The 27,878-nt window shown below is 43.2% G+C and overlaps 1 protein-coding gene across 1 annotated transcript in view; it reads right to left on the bottom strand.

The window, feature by feature from the left end:
- The window catches only part of LOC311486734 (protein phosphatase 3 catalytic subunit alpha), a 66,462-nt gene continuing 38,584 nt past the window's right edge, over positions 1–27,878 (bottom strand). Inside the window, exons 7-13 of the mRNA XM_084542718.1 lie at positions 23,207–23,284; positions 22,156–22,250; positions 14,108–14,233; positions 12,862–12,933; positions 10,668–10,752; positions 8,997–9,094; positions 1–995 (exon numbers count right to left, since the gene is read on the bottom strand). Of these exons, the coding sequence (XP_084398844.1) occupies positions 793–995; positions 8,997–9,094; positions 10,668–10,752; positions 12,862–12,933; positions 14,108–14,233; positions 22,156–22,250; positions 23,207–23,284 (757 nt within the window). The 3' untranslated portion in view covers positions 1–792. The remainder of the gene's footprint in view (positions 996–8,996; positions 9,095–10,667; positions 10,753–12,861; positions 12,934–14,107; positions 14,234–22,155; positions 22,251–23,206; positions 23,285–27,878) is intronic.

The raw sequence follows: 27,878 nt of genomic DNA, 5'->3' as shown, positions 1-27,878 counted from the left end.
CCAAAAGAGACAAAAAATAAACATATTTGCAAATGATAGATAGGTTAAGTGTAAATTCCAGTTATGAAACTCAAGAAAATAGGTATTCATCACCGAGTTATTTAGCCATTATACAGAAAAATCAGGTCAAAGCACACACCAAAAGAACCTGAGGTAAGCATAATATGTACAAAACCATATAACGTTCCATTATTTGGCATTTCGACAACATTGCAACATTCTTTTTAAGACTGCCTAATTAATTTCAGAGCTATTTTATAAGAGTAGCAAAAAAAAAAAAAAAGTTATCAATAAATAGTCCTTATTTAGTTTGTACACCCTTATATGTTAAAAACATGATCTCATGTTCTGTCCTTTTTAGTGCTGTATTTTTGTAAACGTACAATAGTTAGTAAGAAGTTACACGACTTGTTGTTTCGGTGTAAATGAGCAAGGGTCTTTCCGAGAAACAATAAAGAAAATCAATCACCTTTAAGATCGCTATCCCTCTCTTTGTCTCTGACATACTGTGGTGTGGAGCGGAGTCGAGCGCATTAAAGGCCGGACCGTTCAGAAATGTGACCTGGCAATAACTTAGCAGATGAGACTATGAACTAATATTTTGAAGGCATATCCAAAGACTAGCAAGTGAGATGTCCCCCCAGTGTGAGCCACACATGCCTCCCCACTGCACACTCAAACACTCCCCCTCTCTTCCACTCCTTCACCCTCTCCCTTTCTGCGGTGGCGGGCCGTGATGAGGCTGGGGGCCGAGGCAGCCCCGTCGGCCGAGGTGGCGCTCGCTGCTGGCCTTCACTGGATGTTGCTGCCGCTGCTGGTGCTCCCCTTGGCGTCCGTGCCGTTGGTCTCCGAGGACAGGGCCTTGTTGAGGGAGTTGAGGCTGGCGTCGGACGGCAAGGCGTCTCGCCGCGGCGGCATCCTCTCGTTGATGCGGTCCAGACCCTTCGCCTCCTCGAAGCTAGTGATCTTGTGCTGGGGCGAGAAGCCTTTGATGGCTGTGGGGACGCAAGAAAAAGGGGGGAGAAACGGGAGGAAATCAGGAGTGGCATTTACAGAGGGAGAGTTTAAACCACTTAAAGAATGGGGTCACACTTGCTCACATTCACCCGCACATCACCACATTTGGCATATCTTTGGTTTGATGTCAGAATTGTGAGGAAAAAAATGACAACAGAAACTGAATCTAAGGAGCTGTTGGCTAATTCAGCTCATCCATGAAAATTGGATATCTGAAGGCACTGACGATGACGCTGATCACTAAGAGTCTCGCGTTAAATGGCCTATTCTGTGTTTGGGAAAATACATGTATTCACTTTTTTGGGTAGAATCAGGTCAGAAGATCAATACCACTCTCATACAACGAGTCTGGTAAATTCTGGTTAGATTAGCCTAGCATGTTAGAAGTAGCAGTAAACAGCTAGCCTGACTCTGTAAGAAAATCTGCCCTATGTGGAAATAAATGTGGGGATATTCTTTGACATGGGAACAATAAAAGTAGTTATTTTAAAGGTCTGGAATTTAAAAGGATCTGTTGTCAGTGATGGAAAATACATGCACTCTACAACCTCACCACTAGATGGCACTAAATCCTACACACAGGACCTTTAACACGTTGCAGGCTGGTAGTTAGCTAGCCAAGTAGCTTCTGACTGTAGCCTGACATTCAGAATGATTTTTTCTGTTCCTTTCTGTAACCCAGTAGTGAGCAGAACACAGAAAGGACAAATAAGACACTAGCTCTAGAGAGGACATTTTGCATTTTGCTAAGTGGTAGTCATTGCAGGTTCTACACCAATCAGTGACATAACTATGATTTCCACAGTCACTCATCCCTACCCGTTACCATGACCTGATGGCAGTTCCTCAAATGGCCACTTGAGACAAGCCAATCTCCATAGAGCTCCAAGTTAAAATACCCAAGTTTACAGCAGAAATCGACATGTTTACAGCTTGGTACCCAAACAGTTTTGGTCTGATTTACTAATTTATCCATTGGTGGGTGGGTTGTTTAAGTTTTATACCCATCTCAGCGCCACCTCTTTGACCATTTTTCGATTAGCAAGGAGTTATGCGGAGTCAAACACTGTCAAGATGGCGACGGCCGCAGCCAACACACTGAGCTTCAAAATAGTTTTTCAGGACGTCATGGAACGTTTGTTCATCCATGATATCATTCCATGATATCAGATAATCAACCTACCACCTGTAATCTACAACTTCACCTCTAGATGACACTAAATCCTCCATAGAGGACCTTTAACACTTTGTTGGATGTTAGCTAGCTAACTAGCTGTAGCCCTGACATTAACCCTGACATACAGTTTATAAGAGTGGCATCAATCATCCTATGTAACTCTACTCAGGGAAGTGAAGTACATTACCCAATATGCTTAACTATTATATCCACCAGCATGATGTGACAAGTATCTGTACAATTCATAAGGTGAGGCTAACTCTTCAGTGTGTTTTAAAGGACATAATGTGTTATGTTTCATTATACAGCAAGGATCATTTTCAATGACTCGTGCTCTAATAATAATAACAGATGGACAACAACTATATAATTCATTTTTCAAACGACAACACATTTCTTAAAATAATGTAACTGCACAGACGAAAGGATTGAATAATCCTTCTAAATCTATAAAGGGCACTGCTGGCATCAGGGTCAACAGGTTTTCACTGCACCATCAATCCAAGCTTTAATCACTGTCTGTGAAAAAGACTTGTACAGTAAGGGACCATCTAATGGCCATCTGGCAATGCTATCTTTTCATATTATCTTGACTCAGGCACATCCCAGAAGACCTGAGGACCCCAAACATCCAGATCAGTCCGGCACATCACGGCTTAAAACGACAAAAGGGGGAAGAGGAGTATGATTGAAGAGACGAAACAGAACGAAGGGAGGGTAGTAAAAAAAAAAAAAAAAAAAAAAAAAAGAAACACTAGAGTGGAGCCCACTGAGACATTCACTTCCACAAAATAGAACCACGTTGAGACTGAGCTCACGTACAAAGACACTACAAAGGTACTTGGGGTGCTAACGACTTGTTTAGTCTGCTTGGAGCATGCAGCAATTAAGGGTTCACTGGGAGTTATGAGGGGTGGAAGTCACAATGCAGGTTAGGCTTCAATTAGAAACGATCAAATTCAATTAAACTGAATAAAGGAATTAAGGGGGGAAATGACTCAGGTGTTAAAATACCCTTGAAATGAATAAAATGCTAGAATGAGATTTAATTTAACAACTCTAAACTGTTTTATTCAATGTGGTACGATCAAAGTTAAAATGTGTTTCTTCCACCTCTCATAAAAACTGAGGTTCTTGATGGTACCGTGACTGCAAAGAAGATGGGCCTTTACTAGAATGAGAAGGGGGGCGTTATTATTTACGAATTAGGGGAGCGTGGAGAAAGGGGCATGGTGGGTAGTTGTGTTGCTGCATAGCACAGGTCAGACACAGGTTATTAGCAGCTCACAGGAAAGAACACGACACAGCAGGGCCACAGAGGATCCACATGGAGAGAGAAGCAGAGAAGTGTCTCGACACTACAATGGACTGTCCTCTATGGGGCTAAAGAGGAAGTACTACACAATTTTAACGTAAATAGCAGCTGGCAAACTACTATTTAGCTCGCAGTTGAGGTTGTTCTTGCGCCAAAGGCAATACAAATAAAACTTTTTTTTTTTTTTTTTAGGGAGAATCCAATTTGGATTTCAAATGCTCTGATTCGACTCTAAAGGAAAAATGTAACTGCAACAACAATGCACAACTGCTTCAGTTGTTTCAAAGGGGAAAAACCATGAGAAGCTTTCATAGCAAGATTTCATTGTATTGTGTGAGGGCACAGCAGGAGGTATGCTATATCAACTATATCTGCTAAAAGAGAAACAATTCATTAAGTCATTAAAATGTTGTTTATTTAGGAGACTTGTTTCCTCTGGGAAAGGAGTCATAAAGCCTCAATCACAGTAAGAGAACAAGTATAACTCACCACACAGTTAAACAATCTCCATTAGGATATAAAGGGGCACTTCCAGGAAAACATTTTAAGTGTCGTCGTCTAAGTGCTGTGGGTCTTACTCTCTCTTAAAGGCCCTGAAAAACGATTTTCTCAATAAGCTTCTTACCGTGACTGACAGGATAAGACTTCCAGCCCCTGCTTCAGACCTGATATATAAGTGTCCTGAATGACTGGAACACAATTATACAGCTTTTAGTGTAAGCGTGTCTACACTTAATGCATTGAAATGCGTGTCGAGAGCTGCAAACAAACACCTGCATCATTTGCGACCACTACTGCTGTTTCAGAACCACAAACAGCGCTGCTTGTTGTGAGTGCATCCTCACATGAGGATATGATATAAATTGTGGGATGTACTTAAAGGGGAATTGCTGTGTTTTTTTACAACCTGGACCTTATTTCTGGCATAAAATACGGTTGATTACTCACCCATATTACTTTGTTTTTATTTGGAGTCGTTCACAAGATATTTAGCTCCAGTAGAGCACCGCGTATATCCATATAGTGGGAGTGACTGGGGCACCGAAACGCAGCCTCGGCAGATAATGTGTTATTTAGAGGCTGCGTTTGGGTGCCCCAGTCACTCCCACTATATGGATATACACGGCTAAATATCTTGTGAAGGACTAATACCATCAAAGTTATATGGGTGAGTAAACCATCGTATTTTATGCCAGAAATAAGGTCCAGGTTGTAAAAAACGGTAGTTCCCCTTTAACTGGGAGGGGGTCTCTCCCACTGAAGTTATTGTTTAGATTACTCATTATTCTCCGTCCTGACATTATTGTTATTGTTCAAACTAAATAAAGCTCAGTTTACAACTCAACCTACGGTAGCGTCCATACACAGAGTAATGTTATCACTGGATTGTTTACCGATATGTTTTTATGATGGAATTACTCATAGTCTACTCATACAGTTAAAAAAAAAAAAAAAAAGCTTTTCTAGTGATAGTTCAAAATACCGGCTGTGTGTTTTTTTTTTCCTTCCCCACAATGAATGAGTAATAATTCTGCTTATGAAAGAGGACGTCAGCTGAGCAGGTGGCCTTTAATGTGGTCTGGATGGATTGTGTATTCACAATGCCACATAGCGAATGTGGTCTAACTGAATCTGAAATGGATCCTCAATGCATCTGAGGTGTGTTCACATCTGTAGTTAGAATCAGATCAGTCTGGATGCATGTTAACATCCGGTCTGAACAGGGCGTCTGTTGATACTTATCATCATGAGTCTGAAGGAGGCGGTGCGTCTTGTCACACACTGTATTATCACTGGTTTTCAGGGCCTTTAACTAACGCTGGTCTCTGGTTTCTGGCAATGCTTTGGAATAGCTGCCAGATGACCTGATGACACCAGAATATTTTACACCTCCCACATTATGTGAGTGTGAATGCGCATTTTCTCAAGTGCAAGCCCTATCTTGGCACTCTCACTGCACTATTTTGCATAAAAGATGCCTTTTCTGCAACATTTTAACATGTTAAGTGTAAAGAAAGCATCTTCATTCCTGTAAACTAACATAAACTAATATTCACAGTAGATTTTACTTTGCACTCACTCAAAATCACAGCATGGTTTCTGTGATCATGAAGTCTGTGCTATGAAACACATTCCCCTTTAAAACGTGTGACCACAGGATTTCCTAGCTTACTTACTTACTTCTTTTTCCTCTGTTAATACTATGCCACATTTTGTTAGCCCAAACACCCAACACACTCTATTCAAGCACCAGCGAGATGGATGAAAACCCAGCGGAGCCCCCTGTCTATTGCCATGAAAAGCAACAGAAGAGGGCGGCTAGACCCATTTACCTTCGTCAGCCTCAATAGCTTCAATAGTAGCTGAAGAGAAGAAGAGGGGGGTTGCAAAATGAATGAGAGAAGTGAGCAGAGGAGTTCATTTTGTCCCAGGAACAAGTCAATGAGCAGCAAAGACAGCCAATGCCGACAACAAAGGTTATCTCCACATTTTATGACAAAGGACACGTGGATGTTAGCAAAGAGTGTGGGGAGAAGGAAGGAGAAGGAAGAGAAAGGGAGAAGGGGGGGGGTGAGCCTTAGCTTATTGATGAGTTCCAGATCTGCAAAAAGGGAAGATGACATTTGTGGCGGCAAACCTCGCAGAGAGGACTGCGTGTTTGAGGTACTTTGAAAAGGTCTGACAAGCTCTGATCGGATGAAATGAATACTGCGGGGACGAACATCAATAGCAAATACGACACAATAAAGCTGGAAATACATCGTTTCTGTTGCGCAAATAAGAGCACACATAGAGAAAAAGTGAGAAATCGGACAAATGGAAAACAAGGATAATGTGCAGGTGGCCGTATTGTTAATAGGATCAAAGTACCATCGACACATGGAGAACTGTTATTGGTGTGCGGTGCGCGACATGAAGTAGCATCTGGAGACGCGGGTTTAGCATCTTTTGATACGGACTATCAAAAGTGCCGGCTTACTTTTTTGCGTGAGGGGAGGAAACCTTTGGCATGTCAGCCACTTACCAATCTACCACAGACATCCTCGAGATCGTAAATTGACATTCAGTACAAGTGTATATAAAATCAGCTTCACACAAAGACAGGGGATGAGGCAGGAGGTGACAGCAAAGTAACGTCTGAGCAGTACCGAAGACAGAACAGAACACGCTGCCGTGAGGATGAGTAGAAAGTCACGAGAAAAAAAAAAAAAAAAAGGCACAAGAGCTTCAAAAGAGTATGGTTTGATGGGTCAACATTGCAGTAGAAGCACACTGGTGACTGCCTAAATGAGGGGAGCAATGTGATTCTACCGATGTTGCAACAGGAATCTCTGAACATCGCTCTACCTTCACTGGGGTTCTCTTTAGTGTCAGCTGCTTAAAAACTAGCTTAAAATAAACACTCTTGAGCTTTCATATTTATATCTGCTGATTGTTCGGACCACTGCTTTCATGTAAGTCATCAGAAATAATGCTCTTTTTAGAGATATCAGTGTGTGTACTGGTTTCTACGCCCTGCCAAGTTAAAGAGACAGTAGTTTGGTCTATTTGAAGTGGGCTGCATGAGGTGCTTATCCACATCCTACTGACACAGAAGCCCTGCAGTGAACTGTTGTGCAACAAATATTTTAGCCATTCATAACAATCAATGTTAGTTTAACTGTAAGCCCCAATGGGGAGGAGGTGAAGCCATCCATTAGTCGTTTTTTAAAGCCATTAGCTTCCATTGATGAAAACAGTAAGAGCACAGAAGTTGTTGGTCTAACACTGTTGTGATCAGTAGGTTTGTGCTACTGTGTGAAGTTGGTGCGTTAACACAATTGTTTAGATCCAAATTAAAGTGCAGTCCACACAGATTTAGACCAGCAACTTGGCCTGTACTGCAAGGTAAAATTACCCTTTTTGTCAATGGAGTCTGGTTGATATGAAGATGACATACTGTAGGTTGATATAACCTAATATTCTAAATATAGCATACACTTATACCGATTTCATTTATTTATTTTTTTTATAGGAGGCTAAAATACATTTTGTTGCCGACACGTTTCACAGCAGCTCATTGTTTGGCTACAATGCCAGTTTTCCCGTCTATTGTAGGCAACACTGATTATGAAGTACCTCATGCAACCGGACTTAAAAAACAATCTAACTGTCCCTTGTATGTTGTGATAAAAGTTAAATAAAGATGCTGAAAAAGAAAGTTGAAGTATCTTATTAGCTTAAACGGTCAGTCTGCATCCCATGCTTCCTAACATATAGAATTGCTGACTTGGGCCACATCAGTCTTTCATCCTACAGAGTGAGGCTATGTACCATTTTATACAGATTTATATATATAAATATTATACTGGAAAAATAATGGTAAATTCATGAGAAACAAAACACACTCAGTTCTTTAAACTCAGAGGACTGCTGCTTACTTGATAAGTAGCTTTATAAAGTATAGGTACATACTGCTACGTCACAACAATAAAGAGACAGTTGTGCCACTAGTGCATAATGTTTTGCTCACTCTAGTGCAGATAACATACGTTACTTTATGTTCAGGAACCTGCTAGCTGATGTCATGTGAGAACCTGTGAGAGGAGAGGAAGTGGTCCGGATTTCTGCTTTATTTTGTGAATGACAAGGCAGACAGCAGCTATCCCCCTTTCACTCACAATCATCATTTGCGTCAATTCCAATTCATGCTTTAGATCCTACGTCTATCCTGACACAGCACTGCTGAGTTACGCTACTCTAATCTGGACAGTGATCATTTGCGTCAGGAGTCCAGCTCAATTTCGGGAAAAAAAGAAAAAAGAAAAAGAAAAATAAACTTTGCTTCCTTGCTGCAGCAGCTTGTCAAACTCATTGAGGGAGTGTGTGGAATTCAACATGAGAGGGTGAACTGAACTCTAAACTTGTCTCACAAAAAAGAAAGGAGAAAAAAAAAAAGTAACACAACAGAATACTTGCACAACCGATTATACCTGCAGTTTCTAGGGAGAAAGGAGAAAGAAAAAGATACAGGTAATATTTGAGATAAAAACCAGTGGAATACAGAAAAAGACAGGGACAGGAAGACAAGGCATTAATGCCAGACATCAAGAGGGTTCAAGAAGACAAACGGACAAAGAAAATCTGCTGAATGTATTTGATATTGTTTGGGAAGAGGAGACAATCTAATTTCATATTTCAGTCATTTATGGAGAAAAAACGTAGTCTGAGCTAGATTAAGGTTGGAATGAATCTGCAGTATAGTAGCATTAAACTAAAGGTTACAGATTAATGCTGCCAGAAACATTAAACTACACTTCAGTGTTACTTTGAGGCAGCATTTCAAAAGTCCAGGACGGCGAATGAGTGTGCACATACAGTATTCTTTAAACACTGAGCTAGCACTTTGTTCAGGGTTCTGCTGTGTAAGGGGAATTTGTGTTTGTGTGAGACTCGGTTGTGGGGGCCACGGGTGGGGGGTCTTGGGGTTCTTTGTGACAGTCTTACCATTCTGCAGCTTTTCTTTGCCACCGGACAGCACTCCGCTTGGTAGCATGCCTGTTGGGGTCAGACCTTTCAGCGTCAGCACGCTCTCGCTCTCCTCTCTGAAACATCAACACAGGAACATATTTACTAAGGCGGTACCTTCCTTGAAGCTACATTTACTGCAATACACATTATGAACTGTGATTTTGGACAAGATAAATTAAACAACTTGATACATTTAGATAAAAAAAAAAAATGGACAGAATTTAGCAGAGGAATAAAGGGGCGTTTAATTATTTTATGCCCACCAGGGGGCAGCGTGACAACCTGCGAACACTTAAGTCTGTTACACAGTTTTTGTAAAAAACTACAGTTTTTTTACAATCTGGACCTTATTTCTGGCATATAATGCGATCGTTTACTCACCCATATAACGTAAGTGTCATTTTTAGTCGTTCGGAAGATATTTAGATCCAGTGGAGCCAGCGGAGGCTTAGTGGAGTACCACGTATATCCATATAATGGGAGTGAGTGGGGCACCGAAACGCAGCCTCTAAACAACGCATTATCTGCCGCAAAACTTGTTCTTTTCACCAATATTTTGTTATGATAAACTAGTGCTATTCCCCGTTGAGTCCGGAGTTACCTGTAATCATCCTCCGAAGGACTAAAAATGACACCCAAGTTACATGGGTGAGTAAACGATCGTATTTTATGCCAGAAATACGGTCCAGGTTGTAAAAAAACAGTAGTTCCCCTTTAAATACTCTGCGAGAAGCGAGAAGTTCATTCTCGATTCTCGTTTGGGAGTTCTCTCAACTTGTTCTTGACACATCAGCCGGGAAGAACTTTTTTCTTGTGTGGTGCCTGGCAACTATTGTGTGACTGGTTGGGCGTGGTTAGTGTGGAAATATTCGCAGTGTGACTGCTAATCTCTCCTGGGTTGAGATCGGCATGCCGTGTGTGGATACATGCTGAATGAACGTGAGCCGACAGACATCCGAAAACAATAAGAAAAGTTTCTCTCGTCATCCGTCTCCCACAATGCTTAGCACATGTGACGTATACTGCAGTGGGAGGAGCCTATGAGGACTTCCCCGGTGTTTGTCACTTTAGTCTCTCGTGACGTATGAATTACTTGGCCAAAACAAACTTTTTTCTTATTCTTGCAGCCCTAGGAGCCAGAACACATGTCTCCCTTCTCGTGGAGTATGTAACAAGCTTAACGTACTATAACTATAAATAATTACATGATGACACACCCAGCAGGCATAGAGCAATATTAGCATTAATTGTAAGTTGTAATACAATCGTAATTCGGCTTTTCTATTTACCAACTCTTCATTTATTAGCAGTTAAATGCTCTACTACATTATGTTCACATGCTAGTGCAGCGATTTTTCAGGCTTGGAGCATTGGGTGAACGCAGATGGAGCGACGGCGTCATTGTTAACGGTATTTTCTAGTAGAAAATAAGAGTAGTTACAGCAAGAAAATCTAGTTCCTCCATAAACTAGCAATATTTGATGTTCTGCTTGTTTCACTTGAACACTTCGGGGGTGGAAAACACACAAGAGAGTTACCAAGGCAACCATAGCTGGGAACTGTCAGCCACAAAGTGATCGATGCCTTTAAATGGAAATTCATCCTTATAATCATGCAGTGAAGTGCAGATTATTCATGTTTTCTCACCTGAGCACAGAGAATACCCTGGCCATCTTTCCAATGGCTCGGATCTTGTTGCGGATGACCTCCTTGCGGGCAGAAGCCGTGGCACCTGGAGGAGTCAGAAGTCAGGAAAAGTTACACAAACTGTGATTCACCCGCAATAAACCACATCCTGTGGACGTGCAACGAACAATGCACTGCGCTTTGTAAATCTGTCTCTAAATGCCTCTCTTTATTTTTCAATCACCTTTAGTAAATGTGCTAAAACAGAGCATGATTGTTGCACTATTAGTTTAATCTGAAAAAGCACGAGGCAAACACAGTTCAAACACTGTTATTATTTAAGTCTAACGTTCAGATTATAGAAAACGGTTTGAATCAATAAGCACATCACGGCATCTGAGCGATCGTCAGCATTCAGTGCATTCATGCCGTCCGTCTGCGTTAAGTCGCGAGCTGCCGTCCCTTTTAACTCTGACAAACCATTTTCCCCCAGACAGACACTTTAAAACATGTTAGCGTTCATCATCTGTAAATAGTCTGGCCCTTGTCCAAACATGTCTCTTCAGCTCGTTTGATGAGCACCCTCCGTATGAGCTTTCCTGTGCTGTGTTTTTGTTGCAGAGACGCAGCAACTCTTCCAGCCCAGGAGTTTTCCTGGACTGGAAAACAAAACTTTGTTTCATGCGATCGTTTTTTGCAAAATAGTAATTTTGAGGCTCCAGGGACTGAGCTTGGAAAAATGCATGTATGAAGGATGGAAATGAAGTCGACGTGTGATGTAAAGCTGTATAAAGAGAACAGCTGATGGTCTCGTTTGATACTCTTCCTGTCGTCGTTTGTTTAAAACATGTTTCTTCACAGGAATCACCCTCTGCAGCATCACTGCTTATTAATCATGTAAACCCAAGACTAGATTAATTTATGAGAACGACCAGAAAACAGTATCGCTAACAGGTCTTTAATTAAGACTCAGCAGACGTGTTAACAGGTGTTAGTTTACAGAGTTCGGAAATGCAAAGAGCAAGCACTGAGCAAGCGTCTATCTGTCTATCTAGCGCCGCACACACCAGCATGACCAGTGTTTGTACCTTTTTTGGGGGGATATATTAGCTGTCCTTCTCATGAAACACCCCCAGAAGAGAAGACAAGAGAAAGGACAGAGAGATCAGTGGATGGTTGTTGAATGAAAGAGATGGTGGAAGAGAGGCCGCCAGCGCACGGCGAAACAAGATGCAAGAGAGCGTGACAAGTGCAAAGGGGAAAAAAAGCGATGCCTTGAACACAAAACTCTGGAAAACATAGAAAAAAAAGAAGTTAAATGGAGTAAACCAAAGAGTGACAACATCACAGCATGAGAGAACGAGAGAGAGGTGAGAGAGAATGCCAGAGAAAGATGTGAAAACGTAGTGAGGTTGGAAATATCAATATAACGGCAACTGGAAACCATGGAAACAATAGCAGATAAAGAGCAGGGCAACGGAAGGATTATCAGATTATGAGGGCGCAGGAAAGGGGATCATGAGAGAGAAAAGATAGAACAACTCAAACGTCAATATATAGCGAGGACTGATAAAATATACGAGAGCGGAGAGAAAAGTGGATCAGCTCAGCGGGAGGAAAATGAGGAGGTGCTCCCCTGTTTCCCTGATCACTGTGTGCAGGAATGTGTTGTGCATTCAAATGTCTTAATGTCCGAAATCTGGCAACATCCTGACACTCCACCCATGTGCGAGAGAGTCGGACCGTGTGCATCAGTAAACACAAAGAGAGAAGAGTGGGAGGATGGGGAAGGACCGGTGAGATCATTTCCTGTTTGGCAGTGAGGGGTGGGGTAGGCAGAGGAAAACTGGCCACCTCACTGTAGATAAGCTGTAACCCAGGGTCAATCGTATCTCTATGAGGAGATGATAAAACGCATTAATGCGATATGACTAGCAGTGCTATTATTACCCTGGAAGGATGAGCAATACAGAGGAATGTAGCATTTAAGGCCTTTTAATTTTAAGGTTCAAGGAGTTAACTAAAGGAAGTTTTCAAGCTGCAGTGGGTCAAACGGTCGCTGGATCTTTCAACATTTAGAAGATTTTTCAAGAAATATATTTAAACTGTGTGTGCATGCATGAGGTTTTCAATGAATGGCTGTCTTGTATTCCAGATAGCGGAGGTCTCCCTCTAGTGGAGCTCGAGCAAACTGCAGGAAAACCGCCGAGCTTACCGTCCAGCTCCTCGTCAGTCGTCAGCTCATCGTTGGAGCAGATGCTCAGCACGTTCACTAGCATCTCAGTCACTGTAAAGAAAAGAAAAAAAAACATTGCACTTACTGTTAATACAACACTTCCATGTGATCGTGATCTTCATACATGAGCATAAATTCAGCCTGGTTAAAAAAAAAATGTGTAAAAGCATGGGAGGTGTTGAGCCACAAGAAGTCATGGCACTAGCAAGTCATGTCCTTCAGTGACCTCATAACATTGCACGGTGCGGCCCTGTGCAGGAGGGTCGCGCCTAAACTGGGCTTCCTGCGAGGAGTGCGTCAGACGTAGCTAAGCGTGATTAATTGACACAGATGTGTCACAGCTCAACCTTTAAACCACACGCCTGGTAGAATCATCAAGATCTTCAACTCATGTTCAGCCTTTGTTGTGAACTTTTATCGACTTTCACACATTTATTTATACTTATTAGGTCCACATATGTTTAGACATGGACACATTTATTTTACCCAAACAGTTACATTATGAATATGGTCTTAAAGGTTTAATTTGAGGGTATTCGCATCCAAATGTTGACAGAAGTCGCCATATATTCAGGGGCTCAAACAGGACAAAAAATCAGAATTAATAATAATAATCTGGTGTCCTAATTCTTATCCAATGATTGCTTTAAGTTTGAAACCAATGATCATCACCAAAGAATGGGTTTCCTCCTTCATGATGCTTTGCTGGGTCTTTACTGTCTTCAGTTGTTCCTTGTAAAGCTTTAAACTGTTTCGGTAAACAGCTAGAATAACAAAAAATTACTTTTGTAACTGGTTATGCTGGAAAAAAAGAGGACAATTTTGATTATTACCCACTCAAAATATATCTATCCAGTGTCCATTATCCAGCTAAACGGAAACTATTAAAAAAAAAAACTCTCAAAACATAATTCATTTATTTTTTTGAGGGCTGAAAATTGTCAAATTTTCCTTTTTATCTGGCACATCTAATAGATCATAAATCATGTGTAGTAAGTATTGTATTTATACAAACTACAAAGTGATTATGCTGCAGTGTTCGTTCTACATTTCAAGGCCAGGCTATTTTCAAAACAGACTCGGGGAAATGAATGTTCATTACCACTGAGAGGTGAAAACAACATTAGTTGAAACTGCTTGTACTCAATGTTCTGCTTTCATGTGTATTACGTCAGACAAAAGCTAGTGTGCGTGCGTGTGTGTGTGTGTGTGTGTGCACGCTCACCCTTCTCCCCGACAAATGGCAGGGACCAGGTGAAGACGTCCATGAAGTTGGGCAGCCAGTAAGGGTGAGGTGAGCAGTTGAACTGTCGGATGTTCATCACGTTGTTCTCGTACTTCAGAACCGCCGCTGGAGAGGAAAGAGGAGGGAGGTGGTTGTTAAAAACACGTGCGTCAGGTCGAGTAAAATTAAATTCTGCTGTGTCTTTTACTTTATAAGACTTTAGCAGCATATGGTGAATACATACAATGAACGATCAGCCACAACATTATGACCACTGACAAGAGAAGTAAATAACTTTGACCATCTTGTGACAAGTCAATGTTCTGCTGGGAAACTTTTGGACCTGGCATTCATGTGGATGTTACTTAGACATGTAGCCCCCACCTAGACCAGACCAGGCACCCCCACCCCATAGCAATGACACTCCTTGATGGCAGCAGCCATCCCCAGCAGGATGCAGCCTGACACAGGCACACACACAAACGGTTTAGGAACAACTAAAAAAAACATTAAAAACAGCACAAGGTGTTGACCTGGCCTCCAAATTCACTAGATCCCAAACTGATCAAGTATCTGTGGGATGATCCACAGAGGCCCCTCCCCTCAACCCCCCATTGTGTTACCAGACACCACAGGACACCCTCAGAGGACCCATGTCCATTCATTGATGAGTCACAACCATTTTGGAGCCACAAGGGAGACCTACACAATATTAGGAAGGTGGTCATAATGTTATGCCTGATTGGTGTATATCAAAAGAATAAAAATCCGGATTTACATCTCTACTTTAGGCAGAGTTTCCAACCAGCTCCCGACCACCAGTTACAAATGTACAGCCTCCATTATCAATCCAACATCTTACTGGAGAATATTCACCATCAGTCATTCATTCATCTTCTGAAGGGTCACAGCGGGGTGGCCGGAGCCTATCCCAGCTGTCACCATCAGTCAGTGAGTAAAAATAAGATTCAAACTTCCTGTTTTTGTAGATTTCCTTCCCTGGTTAATGATTCATTCTGCTGCTGATGTTATGTGGATGTGTGATTCAAAGAAACAAACACAGTTTCATTTGGCCGAGAAAACAGTAAAGTTGCCAACACTGTCATCCACATCCAGACTGAGGCCTGGACGTAACTCGAGGTTGTTTTTTTATCAAACGCTGTCAGTCAACCTCCAGTGATGACAGAAAATAAAAAGGTCCAGGCAGGACATAACTACCTACACACAAATACCCAGTCAGCATTAGTCAAAAGGTTAACAAACTGCACAAGCAACAAAACGAATAAAAAAAAAAATCAGTCCCCTCTTCTTTTTTTTTCCTCCTCCAGAACATTTCCTCTGCGTATTGATTCCTGTCCCCCCATTTGGTGAAACATGCCTGTCATTTACAGAATTGGACACGTAAATAACATCACAGAAACACATGGCTCAGCATTTGGTTCTCTCTACGAGGCTGAGCACTTTTCATTAGTTAACAGAAAAGCGATTTCTGTCGAGGAGGGAAGGGGCGGAGGGATAGGAAGGTATTGATGAGCAACACTCCCAGCAGCACTGAACACATGATGACCATTAGTGTAATCTCATTAATATATTTCCAGGCCATCTGGCGAGGATGTGAAAGGATTAAATGAACCATCTTAAGCCTACAAAACACAGGGATATACATAGTTTCAAGAATTTATGTTAATATTTAAAGTTCAAGGTGCAGACACACTAAATGGAGATTGACATAACTCTTTAGACCAGCAGGGGGCAGCAGTTTGTAGTCGTCGTCTAAAAGAGGAAACGGGAGGAGCTACAGACCATCATACAAAGTCATGCTGATCACAGTTGGTTTATTCATCCAAGATGATCATATCATGAAAATGATATTTTAATGTTCTGATTGTATGAAGATGAAAACTGAGAATTGCTTTCTCTGTGCGCAGTCACTTCCATTTCTCCTCTCATGCCAATCAGAGAGATCTCTGTGTCGATTTGCCACAGATTCAAAATGCTGATTTGGCAGAGAAGCCAGTGACAGGGGTCCGATTACTGGCAACACTGCAGGAAACAAGGGGGCCACCGATGCTCACCGACGGCTCAACGCCAACAAATGGCCGACGGTCAGCTCGCCGTGTCACTAGATTTAAAGGGAAATGCGCGCAACGACCGATAAAAGCACAACTTCGACAAAAAGCAAATTTCTCAAGTTTTCCTGGAAAACTATTTCGAAAGATGCTACACCCTCATACATTTGTCCACACACAGTTTGTTTTAAATGATTCAAACAACTATATTAGTCATGAATTAGCGGAGACTCAGCTGGGTGTGGTTCAGCTGGGGTTCACAGTACAAGTGTGTGAAAGGGATTCAGACTAAAAGCCTAAAAACAAACACCCATCGTGCAGCTGATTTTTTTAAAGACGACATAGACGACCTTGTTACAATCGCATGGTTTTCTGTGCACCATTTAAAAACCACCTCCCCGCCCCACATGTGGCCTCCCCTCTGATTATGGCACATGGGTGTCAAGGCAAACATGAGAGCTGCCAAACATAAATAGAACCGCGCTGTATATAGCGGTCCCAGCTAATACACAAGGCCAGTCTGCTGGCCCAGATCTGGGGAAAGCGGACACCGTGGCTGGGTCACCGTGGGGGACTTTCCTGCTTTTGGCCCCTCTCAGGCTCGGGAATAGCAAGTCATCAAACCTGGCATCCGAGCAGCTATAACCTCAGGCGCAACGCATACTGGGTCAGAAAACATGCTGCTAGGCCGGGGTCTGCCCTGTGAACTCAGAGATCCTCCAACATAAATAGAGGACCCTCCTGCAGGGGAACATCCACGAACTTGTATAATTAATTAGGCATTCTTATCGATATCAGCACGGCCTAATAAGAAAAACTGTGTTTTTTTACGGTGCGCTGAACTCAGCCGGAGCTGTGGGTGTTTATCCGTGTGCGTTGGCGTCCATGAAAGCAATGCACACGTGGGCAGCCGTTGCATAAACATCACATACTGCATAAACATCGTTGAGGCACTTGATTGAATGCAGCCATGGAAGCCCGGAGGGAAAAAGGCAGAGCGGGGGAGAAGGTCAGCTCCCCCGCTGTCGCTCCTTCAAATCAGATTCCCTTTAAAGGAACAGAGACACCCGACAACCTCCCTTGTGCAAAACAAACAGACTTGTCGAGCTCCGGGGTGAGAGCGGCTCAAGGCCCGCTTTCTTTTATAAAGTAAGACATTAAACATGCAGATGAAGGCGACCAGAGCAGCACTTTGTTTAGCCTATTAGCAGAACACTTATTACTACAGTTGCGCAATGACATGCAAAGTTATTTCTAAGACAGGAGGAGGTCACTGCACTTGTGGTGACCAGCTGCGAGCTCCGTGTTTAAATCCAACGGTGCATGACAGCCACTAGAGGTCTCTGCTGCTCTGGGGGTGGTTGACAGGGAGGGGAGACGAGGCCAGGGCTGCTGCAACGGTGAGGCGACGCCCGCTCATTAATTATTCATAAGGGAGTGCCTCCAGCCGGTTTCCCCGGTAACTAGGACTGTTAAATCTGCTTTGAGACCAGGGGGAGATTCCCACTGTCCTTCCCCGGCGCTCGCTGCCGACTGCATACGTGTCTCTAATGTCTCCCGTGTCAAGTTCCAGTGGGTTAGCATTCCACGCCAGCTGTTTAGACCTTCTTGGTTCGTTACAGCCGGCGCTCTGCCTCCATTTGATGTCAGACGTGTGAACGGCAGGGACTGAACGCCGTCCAGCGTTTCATGAATGGTTTCCAGTTCATTTTCAGTCAATAAATTATTGAGAACATTTGCGGTATCACAGAATACTGTGACTCTCATCAGCCACACACAGAGTCCAGGCTTGGAACAATTTCTTATTTAGAATTTAATAACTATGCATAATTTCATCAAAAACGGTCTCTAATGCAGATGAGGAGCTAGCAACTGAGAGTGTGGGCAAGCATCGCAAAGAAAAAAACAGAAGTCATCGAACCGAATTAATTTCACGCTATTGTAGAAGCCTGAAAAGACGAAGAAGAAGACGAAAATGACAATGAATTTACTGCATCATGGGGCAAGAATGCAAAGCAATCATTGTCTTATTATGAGGTAAGGCAGGGGTGTCAAACTCATTTTAATTCAAGGGGCACCATCACCCCAGTTTGATCTCAAGGGGCCCCCGACCAGCAACACAACAGCATAATAACTGATAAATAATGACAACTCCAGATGTTTCCCTTTGTTTTAGAACAAAATAAAAGAACACGATGATGTTTAATGAACGATCCTTTTACAAAACACTTCACGGGCAACCTCAAACGTCATGGCAAATTTCTGTCATCTGCTGTTCTGTTGTTTAGCTCTGGGTCTCAGCGTCGTGTTTTGTCCACAACTCTGACTACAACAGTGTGAGCCCCCTAGTGGACGAAATAGGAACAGCAGTTACTTTTATTGCGGGCCAGGCTGGACCCTCTGGCGTGCCGGTTTTGGCCTCGCGCCATATGTTTGACACCCCTGAGCTAAGGCAACAGTCAGCATCTTACGTAATTACCGGAATAGCAGGGAGTGTTTACGACCGCGTATATTTCCAGATAACAGGACTGGTTAAAAACAAATTCTTGATTAAAAGTCCACCAATCAGTCCTCCTCTCACAGTCTTCTTCTGTGGTTTTATTAGTATTCCTGCTCGTGTAATATGGCAAGAACCAGAGTTTAAAAAATATACCCAGAGTGAACAAAATGAATCCAAACAATACCCAGCAGTGTAATAAAGTAGAATTATATTGCACTTTTCAGAAGGAAGCTCAGCTTATGACTACTTTAATGACAGATGGGTGGGCATCTGCAGTAAGGGAAGATCTTCAGTCTGGCACTAGTGCCCAGGAGGGAAAAATGAATTCCCTGCTGTGCTGGCGTCATGGCTGCCCTACCTTCCTTCCATCCTACTATTTATTCCAGAGGCAGGGCCGGCAGCCAATAGAGCCACTCCACTTCCCCTGCAGGAAGGAAGCGCTGTAAAAAAAAAAGTGATCCCAGTCTTGTTTGACCTGCGACTGAAGCAAGCGATCCTCTCACTTGGCAACGTGCTCACGACTCAACTTTCTTCCCCCGCATCAATAAATTCCTGTAGCCACCTCCCCGACGAAGCGACAACAACCGCAAGAGATTCATTTGGTTGCATAAAATTTAACCGGTGCGAGATGCATCACATCAGCCCATTCTCCACTGTAAAGTAGGAGGTTAGTGTCATCGGCGCTGGCAACATCACAGCCATTTAGCTTTTACACCATCCAACAGGACCATTAGGATTCAGTCACTGGCTTTCTGGACCAGTCAATAATGATGCAGCAGAAAACATTCCATTAATACGAAACCGCAATCTCCAAAGTGTGCGACTGCCAACTGCACCCCTTCCTCTATCCACCTCCATCTCTCTCCCTCTCTCTTTTTTTTTTCCACTGCAGCCACTTCAGGACTCAAACAGCGAAAGATCAAATAGTGAAAACTGCTTAATCACTGCTGCTGCTGCTGCTGCTGCTGCTGCATTTTCATTTAACACAGCCAGCCTCCCTGCCAGCTCGCAAGTGTCCACACGTATTATTTCACTGAAGGGTTGCGGGGGTCAGAGCGGTGATGGACAGCTGGTCAACGCCTGACACTTACTGCAAAACCAACAGTTTGGCTTCAAAGCAGGAAGAGCAGGAGGAGGAGGGATCTTGGAGCTGGGCTTTATCTTTTCTGAATCACATCCTCAGCATCACTCTTGTGTTGATGGCTCTGCCTCAGCTACAGGTTCAATTTACTCCTGAGAGAGGGGTTGTCTGCTCCATGTTGCCTCACAGATATCTCCTGCCTCCCCCCCTCTCTTGAAAGGAGGTGCACTTCTCGTCCCCCGATCTACCACCCCCACCTCTATGTGGAGAGGTCTCATTGGTTAATCTGGCCAACTCCCAGCATAGGATTGATGGGAACTGCTGATGCCTCCCCCTCTCCCCTTCAAGATTTATGTGCCCATTGGATTGGCCATCAATCACAGGGGCGTCGCTCGGTGGGCTCGGAGCTCCGGCATGACGCTAAGAGCAGTGCAATCCATTACAGAGGCTCTGGTCCCACCAATGAACCCCACCCACATGACTGATTAGAAGAGCATCAACCGGACTGATAGGGGCTTATTGGTTCGCCGTGCCTGTTCCATAGAAATAAGACTGTGAAGGGGGAAAACACACATCAAGCAGAGTCAAGTAAATAATTGATTAAGTGAATCGGGGACAAAGTCATTTGTTTAAGTTTGAAGAGCTTTTAACATAAAATCTCTGGCAAGACCTTTAGCTTGAGGGATGTTTATTTGCTCCGGATTTTTATTTGTATTTGGAGGCACAGATCTTTATTATTTATGGATTTAGCCAAAGAGAAAAGTTACGTCTCCTTTGGCAGCCGACAGTGAATGATGGGACGAATAAAGAACACAAACTCCCGCTCGGTAAGACGCATCCCTGTGCCTAAATCGGCTCTAAAAACAAACTAAATATCATTTTTTATTTTTTCCTCTCTGATTACCATTCTTGCTCCGGGAAGCATTTTATCAACTGAAGGTCACTAAAATGACTGCGCAGAGACAAAATCATTTTAGTCCGACTGTTCCATATTGAGCAAATGATTTTCCAGGGGATTGGTTGCCAAAACTAAAAACAACACGCGCCTGACATCACTTTGTTTGTTTGTATTGTATTGTATTGTGTTGACTATGAGCCATAGGAAGATTAGCTGGCATGGAACAAAAAGGTTCCTAATAATAAACAACAATCCAGACGGGCACGGTGCCTCGCTGTGTCTTTATTGTGCAGGGGAAAGAGGCAGCTCACGGGGGAAAGAGTAAACAAACGTAACCTAATCTCCGATCAAAGACAACATACGTGAAAATGGGTTGAAACAAACAAACAATAAAAAAAAAAAAAAAGGACATCCCTCGCTTCTAACACCAGCAGCAACGCCGCAGTATTCGGACATTTCATCATAACAGGAATTGCAAAACAGCGTGCACCAGCACCATCGCTCTTTCTTTCCCATTTCCATTTCCTGCGGTTTGCCCGACGCCGCCTCCATTCCAACCCCCACCCGTCCCCCGTCCCCCACAGTTAAAGCAGATACTGTCTGTTCTCTGGCGAAAAGAGCTGACTCACTGCACTAAGTCAAGCCCATACTGGTGCGTGGGCAACGTAGCACAGCATAGGGCACCGCCGGGTGCCAAGTGAACCGGCACCAGGCCACTACTTTTCGCACCAGCTCTGTCCCTGAACTGACCTGTGCACAATGACACTGATTAAGAAGAAAAATGTAAAAAAAATAAATAAAATAAAACCTGATACACTCATCAACCATTAAAACCAACTGCCTTATATTGTTTTGTTGTTCCTTCAGCCTCCCACAAAGTTGAGGTGCATGAGAGAATAGACACGGGCCTTCTGAGGGTGTCCTATCGTGTCTGGCACCAGGACGTAGGTAACGGAGTCTTTGGGTCCTATGGGTTGAGGGGAGGGGCCTCTGTAGATCACACTTGTTTCAGAGCATCCCACAGATACTGGATCAGTTTGGGGTATAGGGAGTATTTTTCATGTTTTTTTTTAGCCATTCTGAAGCAGTTTTTGTGGCGTGGAGGGCCGCATCGTCCTGCTGGGGATGGCTCCTGCCATTAGGGAGTGTCGTTGCTATGGGGTGGGGGTGCCTGGTCAGCAACAATGCCCAAGTAAATAACATCTACATAAATACCAGGGTCAGATTTCTCAGCAGAACACCGCATTGCAGCAAGATCATTAATGTCATTCCCTTCACCTGTCACTGGTTTTAATGTTGTGGCTCATAGGCTTCTTACAGGGCAGAAATTAATGAAACACTCATAATGTTCTGACAACAAAATGCAAAAAAAAAAAAAAGCTTAGTCATGTCCATCTGAGCTCTTCATCCAATCTGTGAAAGTGTCGTTGCCTTGAGGAACACGACGCTGTTCCAGCAACAACCCCCCCCACCATCTAATCACATGTTTCGTCTCCTTACCTTTGTTGTTGTAGACGTCTAGATAGTTAGGAGCTGAGAAGATGGTGATAAGGGATGGGAAGCCAGTGGTCTGACTCTTTCTGTACATGCGATATCTGGTAAACAAGAAGCACTGGTTAACATTCCAGTTCATGTTATTACTCAATAACATTCAACCATCTGGTTTTGATTAGCGGCTATTATGGCTTCTTGTTTTCACTGTGGCTGTGCGACTGTTTGTCCCAAGTTGATGCATGGACAAGGGAGGGGGACCTCAGTCACAGCCTCGGGAGAGTAAATCCCTGTGTTGCAGGTGAAACATGACCATAAGCTGTCGTCATACTAACACCAACTCCCATTCAATTGAGTGTCACAGTGAGTGTCTGTGTTTAGATATTTGGGTGGACTAAAAGCACTAACTCAGAGAGTTTATCTGCTGGGTCATAATATTCAGAAGTGTTAAAAAAAAAAATAGAGAAACTGAACATAAATGGAACCAAATAACATAATTACAAGTGGGACCTGAGGTGTCTTGGGGCAGTAATCTCATCTGAGATGCGGCGAGGTGTCCCATGTGACCACGCTGCGGGAGAGCAATGGTAAACAACACCGTGTGGTGCCTCCCACTGACTTAACCTTGCTCAGAGGAAGATCAGCTCGACACATCCGCCCACCTGCCCGCTTTAAATCCAAACTTTTCAAAGGTGTTTTCCAGTCACAGAAACCCTGGGTGAACAGTTAGCGCGCCTCACGCTGTGCTGAAATGTTGTTGGGTAGAGCAGCGTACGCCGCGTCTGAATGTGAAGCGCACATCAAACTCAACCTTTCCTTAACAAGATCTGCATGAATCACTCTCTGTCACAGCACATCTGGCCGACTCACTCCCCGCGCTGGATTCATTTTTATTTCCCGGATTAACGCGGGCTCCTCTCAAAGGTTCAGGCCTGCGTCAAACCCCCCCCCCCCACCCCCCAAGATACCGAGGAAGCTTTTCGTTTAATACCCCGGTCTGAATCACTCTGCTTGTGTGACAGTGCGATGGGAAGCGACGACGAAATGCCACAACACTCACCCAGCATCCTGCGCTTCATGGGCCCGGATGATAGATAATAAGTTATTGTGTTGTAGAAAGTCACAGACTGCAGGGTAGCTGTTGAATAAAGAGACATTTGGTTTAGTCATACATCAAGAAAAATCCCTTTAAGACCAAGAAAAACAATCAATAGAAATAACTAAAGAAAGTCATGGGTATTATTGATTGTGCTGAGAGGAAGAGTGGATAAACAACGCTGAGTTTAAGCTAAATTTGTTCTAAAACCAACAGCAGCTCATGTAGAGATGTATTACCATCCAAGATTATCTGTGAAGAAGGCTTCTTGTATCCTTTTTAACTTCTACCTTAAAAACGAACTCTTTAACATCTAAAAAGCGGTGTGATTAGCCATTGTTTAAATAATAACCCCTAATAAGCTTAACTTTTTAGACGAGGTTTCACACTGTGAGAGGAGTAGGAGTGATCCTTGTCAAATGTTGGATTTTATTTCAGAATGAAACTCCGAAAAATGTCAAGTATTCGGTGATTCATAGCAGACCGACTCTTTAAGAAGAAGAAAAAAAAAAGATATCACTGGGGAGCGTTGGAGCATGTTTTATACTCACGCTGATCTATTCAGTCTGCGAACAGCGAGACCAAAAGCCTCACTGCCAGCAATCAAACTACAGTGCAGTAAGGCTTCAGATTTTTTCCATCCCGTCCTCCAGCACCGGCTTCCACTGGAAATTTCCTTTGCTCGCAGTGAAAAAGGCACGGGACAAGTCACTGGCAAACAAGACGCCTCGACCTCAACACACATGCGTCGCAACGTTTGAGAGATTTAAAACCCCGGCGGACGTCAGGATTTCTGAATCGTGGGACGCTCTGTGAGGAACAACGGCTCACGACGAGTGAGTGACACTGTTGCTAAAACGTGGGAGGACTCTGTCAAACAATAATAGGGTCTCAATTCGAGTGTTTTTTTATTGCCTTTTCTAAAATATTTGGCTGATTAACGGCTGAGCGGCTTTGGAGCACTGCAGAGGAAATTTCAGGGCCTTGTGTGAGGCAGACAGTGGATAAATCCATGTAACGTTTGTCATTGTTGTACTTCAGTCACGAGAAAATGTCTGCTGTTGTCTGTCTGATTGGTATCGCGGCCTATTCCAGCAAATCTCAAGGCTCCCAGCTTTTGTTCTGTTATTCAATCCAGTGATACAAAGCAAAACTATGATTACTGCCGCGTGGCTGCGAGCCTCCGCTAACTTGTTAAGTTGCAGATTCATGTAATATACAATATGTAGAGAAGAAGGAATCAGTTTATCCTGTTAGACACTTGCATGAATCACGCCATCTTTGAGTCCAAGAGGATTTTTGCGCCGAGTTTAAAGAAATTCCCTCAAGATATCGACCTTACAAGTCGTGTTTTGTGAGGTCACAGTGACCAGTGACCTTATCACTCTGCGCTCAAGGAGTCTGGTCAAGCGTGAGCGCAAGTGAAGCTGCCCACCCCCCCAGAAAAAAACTGAAGGCCTTCCTGAGATATTGCATTCACAAGTTATTTATAAGGACACAGTGGCTCTGACCTCCACCCGCCCCCCAACCTCTAATCAGTTTATCCTCAAGTCAGAGGTTGCGCTAGACTTTTTCGTTGTCTGTCATTTTGACTGACAGGGTCATAAAAAACCCGTCATAATCTATTTTTACCCGTCACTTTAATTTTTTAAAATGACAATAATGCAATTCAATATCATTTAACTTTAAGTACTTTTTCAGTATTGACAGTATTGACTTTAAATGCCGACACGTCCTGTACTCGGACCGGGTCTGCTAGCGCTAACAGCTCTTAGACGGTACCGTAGGGTTGAAGTGCTTCGGTGGTATGCGAACTCTTTTATTTTGCACAATTTGCACAAAAACTCATCAATCCAAGCAACGTGCTTTCATCGGATTCCTCCATTTTGGTAGCCGTTAGCCACATAGACATATATGTATATGTATATACCATGTGTGTATATGATAGCCAAGCTCTGACGTGTGCATCAGTGTAATCGGTGTACCAGGAAATCGTGCACTGATAAAAGTTCTGCGATGAGAGACAAGAGCTAATTAATAACGCCACTCACCTCTAAGTGTCAAAATGACAGATGGCCTTAAAAAAAAAAAAACGTCAATGACGGAAAATATTCGGTTAACGCGACCCCCGCCTCAAGTCCAAATGTGAAGAATTGCCTTTACTGAAATTGTAAGTTCACAAGCACGAGAAGAACAAGGATCCACAAACACCCCCGAAAACACTCAAACCTCTGTGGTGCAATGAAGTAATGCCACGCGCTTGTTCGAAAAGACAGGTTGTGATTTTTTCACCAAGTTCTGTAATCCCAGCTCTACGCCTCTGCACAAATCAGAGCACAACAATGAACGACACCCACATACTGCAATCAACATCAAACTATACCTTCCCCTAAGCAACTGCTGTACAAATAAACCTGCTGCTTCCTTCAACACAACACGCTGTTCCAAGTTTCACGTGCTAAGCTGACCACTATACCACTATACCACTATTATTGTGTGTCATTTAATGTGAAATCCTTTAAGGGCAGGTACATGATTTGATTGGTTGCTTGTTTTGTTTTTTTATATGCATGCTTATCAGACACCTCATATGGTGCAAAGGTTAATCACTCAAACTAGTCACTGGTATGTTTTCATTACTCATCCATTCTTGGCACGATTCCTACGCATTTATCTTCTCTTTTAAACTTGAAATGCGGAAAATACAGTCTGCGTTCTAAGCACATAAGGAGCAACCTACAATCAAATCTTTAAAATGAAGTATCCCTGAATGAGTCCAGTTTGTCTGTGTGCTAATGTTTTAATTGAGCTTTTTTCTGTTGTGTGTTTTTGTTCCTGTTGAAACTGCCACTCTAGGCCAGGTCTCGCTTGTAAAAGAGATCTTTGATCTCAACGGGACAAACCTTAGTTAAACAGAAACGATAGAAAAATGAAATAAAACCGAGAGAGTCATCAACGGTCTCGGCGGATGTAGACATTAGAAAGAGAAAAAAAAAAAAAAACGCATTCCTATTGCCACAAACATCTGCTGGGAGGGATGCGAGAAGGAGAGCGCAGATGCCAAATTAAAAATGAGTTTGTTTTTCTTTATAGGGGACGAGGAATTAGAAATAAAAGCTGCATTTCTCACTTGATTTCATGCAGCAGATGCAGATAGGTGCCATATGGGGCTGTTGGGTAGACAAGATACATTTTGGCCTAGTTTGTTTTCTTGTTGTTGTTTTTTTTTTTTGGCAGTTCGTATTCGGAGCTTAGATCATCTTCCCATCTGTCCGACAACAGGGCACAGATGTTAATGAGCACCTTGGACACCATAAAGAATTGTACAAGAAATTAGTTCATCCTGTGCAACCTCACGGGCGCTATGTAAAAACTGAAACTTAACAATCGGGCTTCGTATAAATGTCTTGGACTGACACCAACGATAAGAGAAGGAAACTCATCTAAACCGCCGAGTGGAGGTTATAATAAAAGCAGCCATATTTGAAACATGTGCAATTTCATGCCTGAATTATGTTTGTAAAAGTGTTACGAGCGTGCCTGCGGCGCTGGAGGAAATATCGGCCGCTGCGAGACAGAAGCAACAAAGAGGCTGCCGCTTCTCGAGGAGGGGCGCTGAGGAATGGCTCTCGCTCAGTCTGGCTTAAATTGTCTCATAAATCCTGAAAGCCAGCGTGGTGCCAATTAGCGGGCGTCCCCCGGGCAGATGAAGTGGACGACACTGATGAAAAACAAGACTCCGGAGGAATTTCTGACCAAACGGCGAGGAGGTTAAGCGGGACGCCGGCTCAACGCAAACATGTGACAGTCAAGCGGGTCGTTCGAGGCAAAAAAAGGGGGCCGCATGCCGAACATTTCTGCACAGCCTCTCTCCGGTTAAATGACAAACATTCTTTTAACAGAGAGCCACTTGCGAACGTAATGGCCCATATAAACTAAGAAAGGGGACGTTAGGCAAAGCGCGCCCTCGCAATTCCGCAACAACAGAAGCCATTTCCGTAACATGAACATTAAAATACTATTAAGTCGGTAGTTATGAAACACCTGCTATTAAAAGAGTAAAAAGAGAGAATGCACATTAGGAGCCTCAGGACATTTCTGACTACTTTTGCTGGCTTACCCCAGGCACACCGGGGCCAAGTAAGCATCGCTAAGACCATAATGAGTAGAGGGAGCGCCGAACGCATTTAGAGACAGGACTGTGCCTTGTGGGAATGCGCCAGTTCATTACATTTTGTGACCGTGCAAGCTGCTTTCTCCGAGCATTTGTTCGGTTACTCAGCTCATTCGGAAAGGTAGCGCGGGTTACATAAATGCTGCAGACAGTCTAGGGAGTCGTCTTTGAAATTTCTCAAACGCACTCCATGTTCTCACAACTGTCGGCCTCCTCCTCTCCTCACAGCTGAGACGTTGCATGTTGGTGATAAAATTTTTTTTTTTTTACGTTTACATATTCTGCAGATCCTGCTTTTAATTCCTGCTGCATATGATAAAACATGAAGGACTGCAGGTGTTGCTGAACACTACCGGTGAATTAAAACCGCTATCCATCTGGCTCTTACCTGGAATCCTTCATGCAATAATTATTATTCACCGCACTCCAACTATATCACATCAGTGCAACCGCAAGAGACAA

The sequence above is a fragment of the Chelon labrosus genome (assembly GCF_963514085.1).
Source record: "Chelon labrosus genome assembly, chromosome: 1".
In the NCBI taxonomy this organism is placed as follows: domain Eukaryota; kingdom Metazoa; phylum Chordata; class Actinopteri; order Mugiliformes; family Mugilidae; genus Chelon; species Chelon labrosus.
This window is presented reverse-complemented; position numbering and strand designations above follow the sequence as displayed.